This window comes from Lithobates pipiens, unplaced genomic scaffold (genome assembly GCF_037356315.1).
Source record: "Lithobates pipiens isolate NorthernLeopardFrog02 unplaced genomic scaffold, aLitPip1_a1.2 Scaffold_16, whole genome shotgun sequence".
Lineage (NCBI taxonomy): Eukaryota > Metazoa > Chordata > Amphibia > Anura > Ranidae > Lithobates > Lithobates pipiens.
Genome location: NW_027507748.1, coordinates 590,555,081 through 590,568,633, shown reverse-complemented (window position 1 = coordinate 590,568,633; position 13,553 = coordinate 590,555,081). Strand labels below are relative to the sequence as shown.

The window sequence follows — 13,553 nt, the reverse complement described above, 5'->3', positions numbered from 1 at the left end:
ATCTGATAATGACTGCCCAGGATAGGCAGGAAATTTACCGAAAGACCTGGTCCCTTTGGAACACGTTTGTGTATTCGACAGAAGGCAGAGCCCTCCTTGGGCGGTGAGAGACGCTACGGTTGGGAACACCGAATCACCTCCACTCCCTTCCCTAATCTTTCCCTTGCCTTCCTTCCCTTATCCCCCTCCTCTTGCACTCCTTCACCTTCCTTCTCACTGCTTCTCTCTTTTATTCCACCCCCCTTCTCTTTTTCCCTTCTCTTCTGTACTATAATTTCCACCCCCCCTTTTTTCTCTCTCGAGGGTGCGCTAATTGTTGACCCACTTCTTCTTTTTTGTATCATTACGACCTGCTAACTGCTTACTATGGCCATGATCCTGGCCTATGGACCTAGAAGCTGAGACATTGACTGGCTCTGATGTATCTTTAACCCCCTCTGCCGGAGCCGACAGAGGGGATGTTTATGGTACAGTCGACTTACTATTTACGATGTATTATATCAGCTGGGAGTCGTATTCCTGTTAATGTGCTGCACATCCTGGAGGCTGCGACCTCCACTGCCTATGTTGTTATTTTTTATTCGGGGGCTCTACCCCTTTTTGTGTGTGAAAATTTCTTGAATAAACTTATATTTGCAAAAAAAAAAAAAGAGAAGAGAGGCGTCTCTAAGTGTAGCAATATGGTTGCATTTGGTGCTGATGGGGACACTCTGATGTGAAGGGGATGCTGATGGGGACACTCTGATGTAAGGCGGTGCTAATAGGGACACTCTGATGTGAAGGGGGTGCTGATGAAGACACGCTGATGTAAGCGGTGCTGATGGGGACACTCTGATGTAAAGGGGCACTGATGGTGACACTATGATGTAAGGAGATGCTGATAGGACCACTCTGATGTAAGGGGGTGCTGATGAAAACACTCTGATGCAAGGGGGTGCTGATGGGACCACTGTGATGTAAGGGGGCTACTGATGGGACCACTCTGATGTAAAGGGGCTGCTGATGCGGATACGTTGATGTAAGGGGGCTGCTGATGGGGACACTCTGATGTAAGGGGGCTGCTGATGGGGACACTCTGATGTAAGGGGGTGCTGATGGGAACACTCTGATGTAAGGGGGCTGCTGATGGGGACACTCTGATGTAAGGGGGTGCTGATGGGAACACTCTGATGTAAGGGGGTGCTGATGGGGACACTATAATGTAAGGGGTTGCTGATGGGGACACTCAAAATTAAAGTGGCCCGGCCTGGATTAAGTCCAGGGCCACATTTTTGTCCCAATCCAGACCTGATCATACGGGATTGCTCCTTTCAGGAACCATCAGTCCAGTACAACTGAACCCTTCATATATTCCCCTTCCATTAGCAGCACTTGCCAGAAGGCAGGGTTTAACCAATTTACTCATTGTTTGTGGTCATGCACATGCCTATGAGGTGGACATGTGGCCTTCTATTAGCATGAGTGTTTATTGTGTGATGTGATACCAGTTTTATATTCTTTTTTTTTAATGCTTGACTGAATAAAATATGTTTCTAGTGGATACAGTGAGTTGAATCAATTTATAAACACCTTTATACATATAAGAAGGTTGAGCTAAATCAGTCTTTTTAGTCTCAGTTATTGTGTCATGTTATTTACAGATAGCTCCCATCTCATTTATATCATACCCTGAATGGTGCTCAAATAGTTACATTTTTAAAATACTATTAGGGGTAGTATCTTGAGAGTCATTAAACCTTAGGGTGTGATACATTACATACACTGACCAGTGGCAGCTGGTGCTCAATATTTTGAGGGAGCGGCAAACAAACCTGCCCCCCTCACTCACGCAACCGCCACCCCCACCCCCTGCGGGAGATGGACAGGAAGGTGGGGATCGGATGGGAAGGTGATGATCAGCCCTAACCTTAGGAGGCTGCTCCTCATTTCAGGCTCCCGGCTGAACAAGCGCTGCTTCTCCTCCCAGCTGAACAGGAAGTGGGTCCTGAGGCCCGATGTGGCCGGCAGTCCTAAGACTCCCTGGCCAATCGGGTCTCAGGAACCACTGTCCAATTGGCCAGGAGGAGAAGCAGGAAGACATAAGCAAATATACACAAGTGGGTGGGCTCAGGGCACAGTGCTCTGCGCCCTAAGCCCACCCTTTTTTTGAAGCTAATTAGAGCCACGGGCTCTAATCATGTGCTTCAAAAAAATCAAAAACATTAAAATCCATGAGTCCGGTGCCCTGCATGTGGATTAGGGGTCGGGTGCATGGATTAAGGGTGCAGCGCCCCTGTGCCCCCTAATGGGGTGGCTGCCATTGGTCCTGACCAAAGTGTTAATTGCCTCAACAGTTAGTGGTCGCTTTAATACCATTTTTCTTTAAGGTAGACTGAAATTATAGATCTATGAATATATTTTGTGTGCAGAAAAGCATATGTATTGTAAGAGTTTTATTTCCTAAAAATGATAATGTTTGAGGTTTATGCATGTCTGGGAAACTGTCATTTATGGCATAGTATAGTAAGGCACTATTTTAGGAGTAAATCACTACCATTGTGCAGCATAATCTAGCCACACCCACCATTTATGTATGACAGAATTCCTGTCATTTATGTGACTGTGGGTATTCCATACATTTTTACAATCTAAGCAACACCCTTGTTTTAGTATAGACCACTTGCCACCTGTCGTAAAGGGGCACCTGTCAAAGCACATACAAAGCACATACAGTATGTGCTGTGGCTAAAGGTAACTAATGTTTCACAGAAATACCCCTTCCAAACTAAAACTACTAAGTAAATGTTTTAGGCTGAATCATTGCCTTTAAACCAATAGACTTGTATCCATAGTTGATCGCATGAGCATAAAGGAATATTTTGTTTTCTCTCTTCCTATATTCTCCATGAACGATTACTATTATTTTTTGAAGTGATGATATATGAATTATTTCTTTAATACCCTTATACCTTTGGACTTAATATAGCAGCACAAAAAGAAGTCAGTGAGGCCAAAGTGCATTAAAGTATATGTAAATCCAAACAATTAACTTCTTTTATGTTGTCCCTTTTAGTCTGTTAACTATTCCATCAAAAGTGTTTTGTTATATCTGCAAAAAAAGTTGTGTGGATCATGCCAGAAATTTTGTCAGTGGATTACTTTTTGTGCACTCGGCCTGCACTGCTCTTTTTTCAGCTAGCGTTATGTTGAGTGAATGTTGTCACCTTATGACAGGAAGTGTGTTACTGGCAGGATCACCAGGTGAAAATAAAGAAAAATGCCTGAAAATGAAAAACAAATACAGCTACCATATCTAAGGCTTGGTACACTCCAATATATTACATGTGTTGTTCTTGGGCTTAGATGCTCTTTAATGCATTGAAAACAAATTAAATTTGAGTTTGATTACAAAAAGGGCTTTTGCTGTACACTGAGCTTAGGTTTATCAAATGAAAGTGTAATTCCCCACTACTACTATACTATATATTCTTAGGGCTTCCTAAAAGAAAGGTTTGGAAATCTTTAAAAGCAAAAAAAAAGCAATTGAAACACATCAGATTTGAAATCCACATGCAGTTTATTGAAGATATAAAGAAAAGACAAGAAATGCAAGCCTGGTATTGGATAATCCAGTAATGCATTATAAAGGATTTTATATACAACAAACACCCAGAAGTGATACCATCCATTACTTCACAAAACAAAGAAAAGCAGGTATGTATAGGACTGGCTACAGCCAACAACTAGTGTAGACGTTTCACTTATTACAGGGAAACATTCAAGTGCAGTTACATTCTTACAGTACATTCTTACTTATTCTGCTTGGTGTGTGCTGTAGTTTTTGTTAATTAACCCATCAATGAGAACTATGCAACTGGATATACAAAGTAACATTTTGAGCCATTATATAACCATTTTTTTACCAGCACTTGTGCAATATGAGGGCCATCCTACTAGATTGTACTAAATGGGTTGTTTAAGAATGGTCCTTCTGTTAAGTTTGTTAATAATCTTATTGCAATTAGTCAATCAAAATCTTTCTGCATATAACCAGTTTATGGGTTGCTGTGATGGGGAAGCATAGATTGTAATTTAAACAATCAGCCGTATCCTGAAAAACATAAAAGGACAGGACAAGCCTGATACAACTGAAGATGACTATGGAAGCTCCTCTCATTTGAGCAGACTGACAACGGTATAGTAAAGTTTGGCTTGGAAGGGTGGAAACTAGTGCTATGACAGCAGGGCATCTTAAAAAGATTTCTTGGCTGGGCCTGATGTTGTTTTTGACACAGCCACTGAGGATCTTGAAGTAGATGATTTGCTGTAACTGCCGCTTGCTTGGCCACCACCACTGCTGTATCCTCCTCCAACACCATATCCACTTCCTCCTCCAACACCATATCCACTGCCTCCTCCTCCAACACCATATCCACTGCCTCCTCCGCCAACACCATATCCACTGCCTCCTCCGCCAACACCATATCCACTGCCTCCTCCGCCAACACCATATCCAGCTCCTCCGCCAACACCATATCCAGCTCCTCCGCCAGCACCATATCCAGCTCCTCCGCCAGCACCATATCCAGCTCCTCCGCCAGAACCATATCCAGCTCCTCCGCCAGACATACTTGAGGAACCTCCACCAACCACAGCTGGAAAGAAAAATAAAAATGTTGTGTTCTCTTGCTTTAGATAACAGAGCAAGAATAGCCATAGTCAGAGAACCAATCTATACTTACAAACGCTCACATTGTTCTGTACATGTCCAGACATTCTGCAAAGGCAAACCAATGTTTTATTGCAAATTATTAGGCTGAAATGGGTATCTTATCCATTGTAAAAGGCATTGTCAATGTAATTCTCACTCATGCTTATTCTCCATTAACCCTTCCCTTTTTGAGGCAAATAATTTATTTTTGGGTTTGTTACCAGCTAGTCTTATTAGTCCCTTTTGGAATGTTGCAATTAGATCTTCTTGTTGGTATTTCGGTTTCTCAGGCCTCAGTAGTCTGTTGGCTTGTGAACAAAGACCTCCAGAGTTACTGAGAGCCATAAGAATTTGTTAAATGGTTTAACATCTTAGCATGCACCAAATCTGAAAAATTTGTTTTAGGTGACCTACATCTTTATGCATCTAATCTAATATGTCTTTGATTTCCATCTACAATTAATAACATTTTTGTAAATGTAAGACACTTCATTCATCATTCTAGTCAATGTTTAGTCAAGTTTTCACTATGGGGTGAAATTTTACTGCGTCTGTTGTTAAAAATAGGATACTCTTTATTTCATTACACATTTCTGATATCTATTCTGCTAAGATTTGCTAGCCCTCACAATACAATAGCTTGGGGGCATGGGCTAGATCATTATATAACATCATCAGTGGCAGGTATGGTATCAATATGACTATGATTAAAACAGTTAGAGTTAAAAGGAAACAGACATAAGCTGTACATAAACCTTAGTGGACTAATATAAAAATACATGCAATGTAGACTTTCAACCACCCTAGAGGCAATAAAGCAAATATATATAATATAGATTTTTTTATCCTATGGCTTTTTCAGCGCAATTACTATTTCATAAAATGTCAGTTATTTTTTACTATGAAGACATGAGATACTACTTTTTAATGGCCATAACCGTTCTCATCCTGTTGTAGGCTCAAAACATCAGGTCTAACCCTAAGAAACTGCCTGCTTACAACACCTGTGAGTCTCCTGCTAGCTGTACGAAGCACATATGAGTTAAAGTAATTATCCTGCTGCTCACAGCATTTGATAGTCCTATGGGAAACCTGTACCTGCTCTTTACATTTTAGGTAGATCATCTTGAACTCACCTGTCCTCTTCTCCTTCCAGCAGGGCTCTGTATGTGCAAATTTCCACATCAAGGGAAATCTTGACATTTAGTAGCTCTTGGTAGTCACGTACTTGACGGGCTAGGTCTTCTTTGGCTTTCTGCAAAGCAGCCTCAAGGTCAGTCAACTTCTTCTGGGCATCCTTCAGTGTGGCTTCTCCACGTTGCTCTGCCTCAGAAATGGAGGTCTGAAGAGCTGTAATCTGCAGAATATTACTGTCATTTTAGTGTCTTAGTTTAGACTGAATGATCTTTATTTTGTTTAATTTGAATACAATTTTTGGCTCTTTTTGCAACACAGTTTATAAAATGTTGTATAATGAGACTTAAGCCTTGCAAAGAAAATAATACAAATCAACAAGATACCTGTTTTTTGACATTCTCAATCTCGGATTTCAGCTTCTGGATCATACGGTTCATTTCTGCAATCTCACTCTTGGTGCTCTTCAGGTTGTCTCCCTGTTTTCCAGCTGTAGCCTGTAGTTGCTGATACTATAATGAAGAAAAACAGCTCCAAGATTACTAGTGTTAAAAATTTTACAAATATAAAAGTCAAGTTTTAAATGAAAAGAATAATGAAGAATGAGCTAAGGGGTTTGCGAGTAAAATATTACAATAAGCATCTGTGGGGCCTGTAGATGCAAATTCCTGGTTCCCTACATTTGCCATGCTTTATTACATGCATACCTACATCTACATACCTATCTGTCTACATGTTAGCCTAAAATTTAGAAATTCAAATATTACATATATATATATATATATATAAATATATATATATATATATATATATATATATATATATAGTTCCAGGCAATAGCTTCTAATAACAATAATAGTAAAGGTGTATATGATCATCAATTTACATTTTATACATAACAATCTTTCTTAATTAATATTTCATAACTGGTTTCCTAAGTCTGAACTTGCATTGGCAAGTTATCCACACAGGCTAAGGGGTGTGGTCTAATTACCTGTTGTGAGTTTCAGTGTATGTGCAGAAGTAGATAAAATTAACTAACTTACTTTAAGTGCAAGTAAGCCTTGTGTTTCAGCTTTGCTTCTCTCTGCAACGGCTTCATATTGTTTCTTTACGTCTCTCAGTATTCCATCAAGAGACAGGTCCCTGTTATTGTCCATAGATAGAACGACAGAGGTGTCACCTGCTCCTCCTTGCGCACTTTGAAGCTCCTGTAAATTACAAACACAAATCATGGATCAAATTAGATAAATCCAGAGACAAATCTTTATCTTCCTTACTTTGGGAGATTTCCTCTTTCTGTTGTATCTCTGAGACAGAAAGTGAAGGGGAATTTCCCCAATGGTACACAGATAGCAAAAATAAACAGAGATTTGACCTTTTTCCCCTCAATAGAAAGCAAACAAAACATTTTTGGCTATGCATTTGCTTTAAGCATGTTTAAATATAAAGTAAGCATTCTTACTGCATCATATAGCATCCTCAAGAAGTTCAACTCCTCTGTGCTCAAGTCAACCTTGACTTCCAAATCTGTTTTGATCATGAATGCAGCATCCACATCCTGAAAAAGAACACAAAAATGTTTCACTTTGCATGGCAGATTCACACCACAGACATACTGGGTTCATGTAGAGCATAGATTTTCCTGATCTATATCTGGAGCATAAACATAGCTAAAATGTATCTAAATCTAACTGTGGAACTTATAGAACTGGTCTCAGCTCACCAAGAATACTGATTTTAGTGGGGTATATTGTGATATTGCGTATATAAGTGGGAGTTCTTTCCTTTTTTATCTTGGATAACATTACTTTGTAATCAGTAGGATGTTAGTTAGCAAATATGTTTTACCTTTTTAAGCACCACAAATTCATTTTCTGCTGCTGTACGCTTATTAATTTCATCTTCATATCTGCATAGACAAAATACGTTGACAGTCTAAAAATATCCTCTATCTTCCTTATTATAATATACATTTTTAAGCATTACATCTAGAAATATGGACCAACAAATGACAGGGCATACATACTTTTTCTTGTAGTCTTCTACCATTTCTTGCATATTCTTTTGTTCATTCTCCAGACGGCCTTTATCACTTAATATACTTTGAAGCTGCCTAGTAAGAAGGCTTATGAAAGCCTCAAAAATTGGTTCTAAGCTAGGCTTTTTTGAGCCACCTTTGTGCCCTTGCTCTTGTAAAAGTTCCCATTTTGTCTCTAGTACTGTGTTTTGCTGTTCCAGGAACCTAACCTGTAACCATAAAGGACAGTACTGTTAGTTTCCTGTGCCCAAGCCCACTAAGATTAACAAAAGATCAATTCAAATTAGGAAATAATACATTAAAACAACTCTTACCTTGTCAATGAAACTTGCAAATTTGTTGTTCAAAGTTTTGATCTGTTCCCTTTCCTCAGTTTTCACTTTTTGAATGTTTGGATCTACTTCAACATTAAGTGGTTTCAAAAGGCTTTGATTTATGCTCACTTCCTGGATGCCCCCAGGAGGACACACAGGGAAGCCGGGACCTCCTCCTTGTCCTCCTGCACCTCCACCAAACATCCCTGAACCTCCACCAAAGCCTCCTGCGCCACCACCACCAAATCCTCCTGCACCACCGCCAAATCCTCCTGCACCACCGCCAAATCCTCCTGCACCACTGCCATGTCCTCCTCCACCACCGCCATGTCCTCCTGCACCACCGCCATATCCTCCTGCACCACCGCCATATCCTCCTGCACCACCGCCATATCCTCCTGCACCACCGCCATATCCTCCAGCACCACCACCAAATGCTCCTCCACCATAGCTTGACCCAACACGAACAGATGAAGCGACTGCAGTTTTCCTTCTTCCACCAAGATTATAGAGACTTTGTGATGATGCACCTACAGAATAAGAGCCACCTGATCTTCCTCCACCAAGTGAACAGACACTAAAGCCCCTGCTGCCTCCACCACCACCACTTTGCTTTTGCCTAAAGTTGTTCATAATGGCGTTTAAAAAGATGAAGTTTGAAGGAAACAAAAGAAACAGATAAGACGAAGGAGACGTGGCCCCTTTGCACTGAGAGACCAAAGCATCCCTTTTTATCTGTTTGAAAAAGTTGGGCTTGGTTGCATAGGTGTCTGGAGGCCAGCTTAATGCAATAGTGGGTTTGGCAAAGCTGGCAGCCACCCATCAATCTGTTAAACTGATCACACCTATGGGAAATATTGTTTCGTTTGCAATCCTCAGTTTATTAAATCTACATCAGTGTACCTGCTTGAGATGTTAATAGATCAAGAGTTACAGTGTATAAATTAAATTGTGTCCTTTATTTTTCCACTGTATTTTATTAAAAAGATAAACCTTTGGTTATTTCTTACAAATATTATGCTGTATTCATTTTTGATGTGTAATCTTAAAATACAGGAGAAATAATAGTTAATATATGTTTGCATTAAGTATACATATGGGCTTGTGATTTTTAGTTGATAAAACTGATTGTTGTAGTGTATTTATGCAATAATAGGCATAAAATAATTTTGCCTTTTTAAAATTAATTTATTTTGTCTAAGAATTTAATTAAATTAGAAATGAATGATGTTATCAGTACACAATACTTGACAAAATGAGTTCTATTAGTTTTACATACTTTACAAATATTGGTGATGTAAATGAATATTCTGCTTTGGAAATTAATTTAACAACACACTTTCACTTAGCCCATGCAGAGTATCTTAAAAGCCCACATCCTCCCACCCATTTATGATAACCTTCCCTGCCATTTCCTTGTTGGACCCGCGAGTCAAATCCTGTAAACAATCCTGTTGGGTGACATCGGTCCCATCACAGGGTTGATTTCATTATCCCCATAATGATGTTTGGGCCAGGCAAATGGCTGCTCAGACCTGAGCAGTACATCATGGGAGGCCACTTTCCTCCCCTTGACCCCCCCCCCCATCCCCATACCTGGAGGCACTGGTTGTTTGCAAGTCTCCAATAGAGAAAAAGAGTGGTGGGGGATCACTACAAATGAGAATATAAGTATATTGGTAGGATGGGCTGATAAGAGACTTTACCACTTTTTCCTTAGTTGTCAAGGTGAAAGAGTCTCTTTAAATGATAATATCATAGTGAAAATATAAATAGGCTTTTTTTGACAACTTGAGGACTAGAACATTGTTTAAATGGGTTAACACCACTGTGACAATAAAATGAACAAAACTAAATTTTAATTCTTGCCACTACTGTGTGCACCATTGAAACACAAGGTAAAGTATATCATTATTTAAAATAAACAAGGCTCTGTATTAAGGAGCTTATCAATAAAAATGTGTTGATGTGAAAAGATAATATAGTGCTCATTTGAGCCACCAGTCAGGAAGCAATGACCGGCTACCCAAATGAACTCTATTTTATCCTTTCAGGAATTGTTGTCCAGTAACCTATATTACTGTTAGCATCAAAGCCTAACAAAACAGATTTTGAAAGTTTGATGTTGAAAGTTAAACCTTTTTTTTTGTTTCATTTTGGAAAAACAGAACCTCTGTCAGGTTTTCATTGCTGACCGTACTCTGCCTATCTGTCTTGGTGATCATTGTCACTGGGAGAGAAAGTAAATGTAACTACTGTCATAGTAACAGAAATGGAAGAGAGATCTTTCAGTGATGACACCTGTCCCAGGGGCAACTGTCTAGATTTTCTCTCCCTTCCTGTCTTGTTCTGGCCTACTTCATAATCTGTACAATGCAGAGAGAGTAAGGGCATGTAACTCCTGTGCATATACACTGGTGTTACGTCACCAGTGGCTGTCCACTGAAGACAGAAGAAGGTAAGTAGAAGCTAACAGCTGTGGTGATAAATTGATGGGGACTACGGACCTTGAATCACTGTTTACTACAGGGTGACCGGCTGTCCCCAGTTTTAGGGGAGAGTCCTTGATTTTATGTGCCCCCCCTGATTTCTGTCCAGCTTTTCTATGATTGGCTTGACGCAGGAGGAGAGAGGGATGGAATGTTTCTGTTCCCAGCTGTGTCCAGGGTTGTTGATGATATCACATTACGGTATCACGTGGTATGCCTGTTCCCTCCCCTCCTGGCTTGTGAAGACTTTTTTTGTTGGAGGTAAAGATATGGATTATTTGTTGCCTTACTCTTCTTTGTGATGGTGTCATGCAAGGCACGTCTGGGCCTAGAGATGGTAATTAAACACAACACTAGGGTACAGGGCCAACACAAGGGGTTGGGTGAGCTTCCAGGCGGAGCAGCTTCCCAATGCACAGTGTTTTAGTGTGGAGGATGGGGTCAGTAAATCAGTAGCAGTAGACACCAATGGCACTACCACCGACTCTCCAGCAAATGGTGGACTGTGGATACAGTGCCATGCCAAGATCCGTTGAGTACATTTTAGGGAGTGGAGAATTTGTGCTGGAGGTTTTTTTTATCATGGGGGGGTGGTGGATTATATTGAGAGGAGGGAGGAATTTTGTGCTTTACTTACTTTTGGCTTCCACAGTGTGATAAGCACTCTTGATCCAGAGAAAAGTAGGTGTAGATTTTTTTTTCAAATATGATTTTATTAAAAAAAAATTCAGGAATGAATTGCATATACATACTGTAGCAGTGTTTACAGAATGGGAGATAATAGTCTCCTAAAATAATAAGCATATATTACAAAAGAAACTTAACATATATAAGATTTATACATACACTCAAACTCAGACTCAAAAATCTAAGAATCTCCCTATCTCACTGTTACAAGAATCTAAATTCCTGCTTCTTATCACCTTATGTGACCTCTGCTTCATTCCGTATACTTTAACTTAAAAAACAAATCTGAATAGAGGACAAGAGGAGATAACAAAAAGGGGGGGGGGGGGGGGGAGGGAAGTTTTAAAGGGGAGGGAAGGGGGAAAAAATAATTAAAGAAATAAATAAATTGGGGAAGGATACCAAAAATTGCGCTTGGTATCACATCTGATATCTCTTTGAGCGCACATCTATCATATCTCTTAACTCAGACTCCATGTCTTTTTATATATCTCCTGTCTATCAGTTGTTGTCAATATCAGGTCCTCCATCTTTCTAATATATTCGGTGTAGATATTTTTTAACTGTATCCCTTTAAGCCCCCACATACATATACACATATACACACACACACACACGTAGAATTTGACTACACCCAACATTTGTTCCTCCCATTCCCCATCCTCAATAAAAGGTGGGCATGGTCAGGAGGGTATTCCTGGATTTAATTTTGAAAATCTGGTCAACCTAGTTTACTAGAGGTAAGTATGCCATAATGTGCAAAAAAGGGCAAGAACTCTAGGTCAGCAGCATATGCAGTTCCACTTTAAGCATTCATTAACTGCTTTTTTTTTTATGTAAGCATCAAGGCACCATTATCAAAACTTCACTGGGATTATTAGCACTTTGGTAATTTTGTCCATTCTGGAAATGGAGAAATCAAAGATTGCTGTTAAAGCGTTAATATTGCGTTATACATTTCATGCATTGTGTGGGGCACGGAATCTGGAATATTTTGTATGGGGAGTTTCACATATTCTATCACCAAATAAAAAGTAGTGCAAAGTTATAGTCCCTATTTAAAGATTAAGATGCAATAGATCAACGATCGACTAGTTAGTACACTGATAATCATCCACAATCTAAAACAAGATCATTGGCCTAGGGACATGCTGATCAAATTTGTATCCATGTTGTCATTGGATAAACTAAAGATAAGCTCAACACAGACACATGATTAGACAGATGATTATCAGTGTTTAATAGACATGTGCACTTTAGAAATGTAGTTCTTTTTGTTTTGTGTCAGATGCATCCGTTGATCGAAGGATTTTGTTTTGTCATATTCGCTATGTTGACCCGATTTGTTTTTGGAATATTTGTCTGGATGGATTCGAAACATTTTGCAGTTTTTCCATAATATTGCTATATTCAATATATTATCGAATCGGATAGATTCGATAGATTCGAAGCAGAAGAATTTTCTGAAACTAGTTCAACCCACCAAGAGAAATGTCCTGGACTGATTTGACTGGCGTCATGTACATCTGAATTAACAAATGAGATGTATGTACAACATTTGTAATAAATCTTTGTACATTTACATTCATCTGTGTTGTGTATATTGGTTATTATGCCGAGTAACTCACAATCATTGCTGTTGCCGCTCTGTTACATAACGTTTTTAAACAAATACATTGATTTTGTCTCAGCGTTTGCTGTGGACATTGGCTTGACCTCTCTCACCTCATCTAAGGTCCCAGGGCTATTTTTCTTGTTTTTTTTATACATAGAATAAAGTATACTATGTATAAATTCCAAATCTCCGAAAATGAATACAGTAAAACCTTGGTTTGAGAGTAACTTGGTTTGAGAGCATTTTGCAAGACAAGCAAAATCTTTAAATACATTTTGACTTGATATACAAGCAATGTCTTGATATACAACCAGTGTCACATCACAACTGAATATAAAAGAGAAGAGAGGCGTCTCTAAGTGTAGCAATATGGTTACATTTAATGAAGGTACAACATTTAGCAAGTCACGTGGTTAATGATTAAAACAGGCACATCTACTTATGCAGGCACCCGGAGTAAAGCTGTCCACATAGAGCATCCTCCGCACCGCAATCAACTTCATCCCTTCCACTTTGCCCTCCACGAGCGCTTCAAGCCTCGCTTTCAAATCACTTTACTGCAGAGTAGTCTTTCCAGTCACAA

At 39.6% G+C, this 13,553-nt stretch overlaps 1 protein-coding gene across 1 annotated transcript; it reads right to left on the bottom strand.

Annotated features, from left to right (window-relative positions):
• Nucleotides 1-3,550: 3,550 nt before the first annotated feature.
• LOC143983806 (keratin, type II cytoskeletal cochleal-like) lies at nt 3,551-8,920 on the bottom strand. The gene is made up of 9 exons (XM_077483904.1): nt 8,180-8,920; nt 7,854-8,074; nt 7,676-7,736; nt 7,290-7,385; nt 6,871-7,035; nt 6,211-6,336; nt 5,827-6,047; nt 4,722-4,756; nt 3,551-4,634 (listed from the first exon to the last, which is right to left on the bottom strand). Exons 1-9 carry the CDS (start codon nt 8,810-8,812, stop codon nt 4,231-4,233), a joined length of 1,962 nt encoding a protein of 653 aa, XP_077340030.1. The 5' UTR covers nt 8,813-8,920; the 3' UTR covers nt 3,551-4,230.
• Between the last annotated feature and the right edge of the window lie 4,633 nt (nt 8,921-13,553).

Coding starts and splice junctions, on each gene's coding strand:
- LOC143983806 (XM_077483904.1), bottom strand. CDS start 8,812: ATGAACAACTTTAGGCAAAAGCAAAGTGGTGGTGGTGGAGGCAGCAGG. Junction 7,036..7,289: donor TGAGGATGCTATATGATGCA/GTAAGAATGCTT, acceptor TGTAATTTACAG/GAGCTTCAAAGTGCGCAAGG. Junction 6,048..6,210: donor TTGAGAATGTCAAAAAACAG/GTATCTTGTTGA, acceptor AATATTCTGCAG/ATTACAGCTCTTCAGACCTC.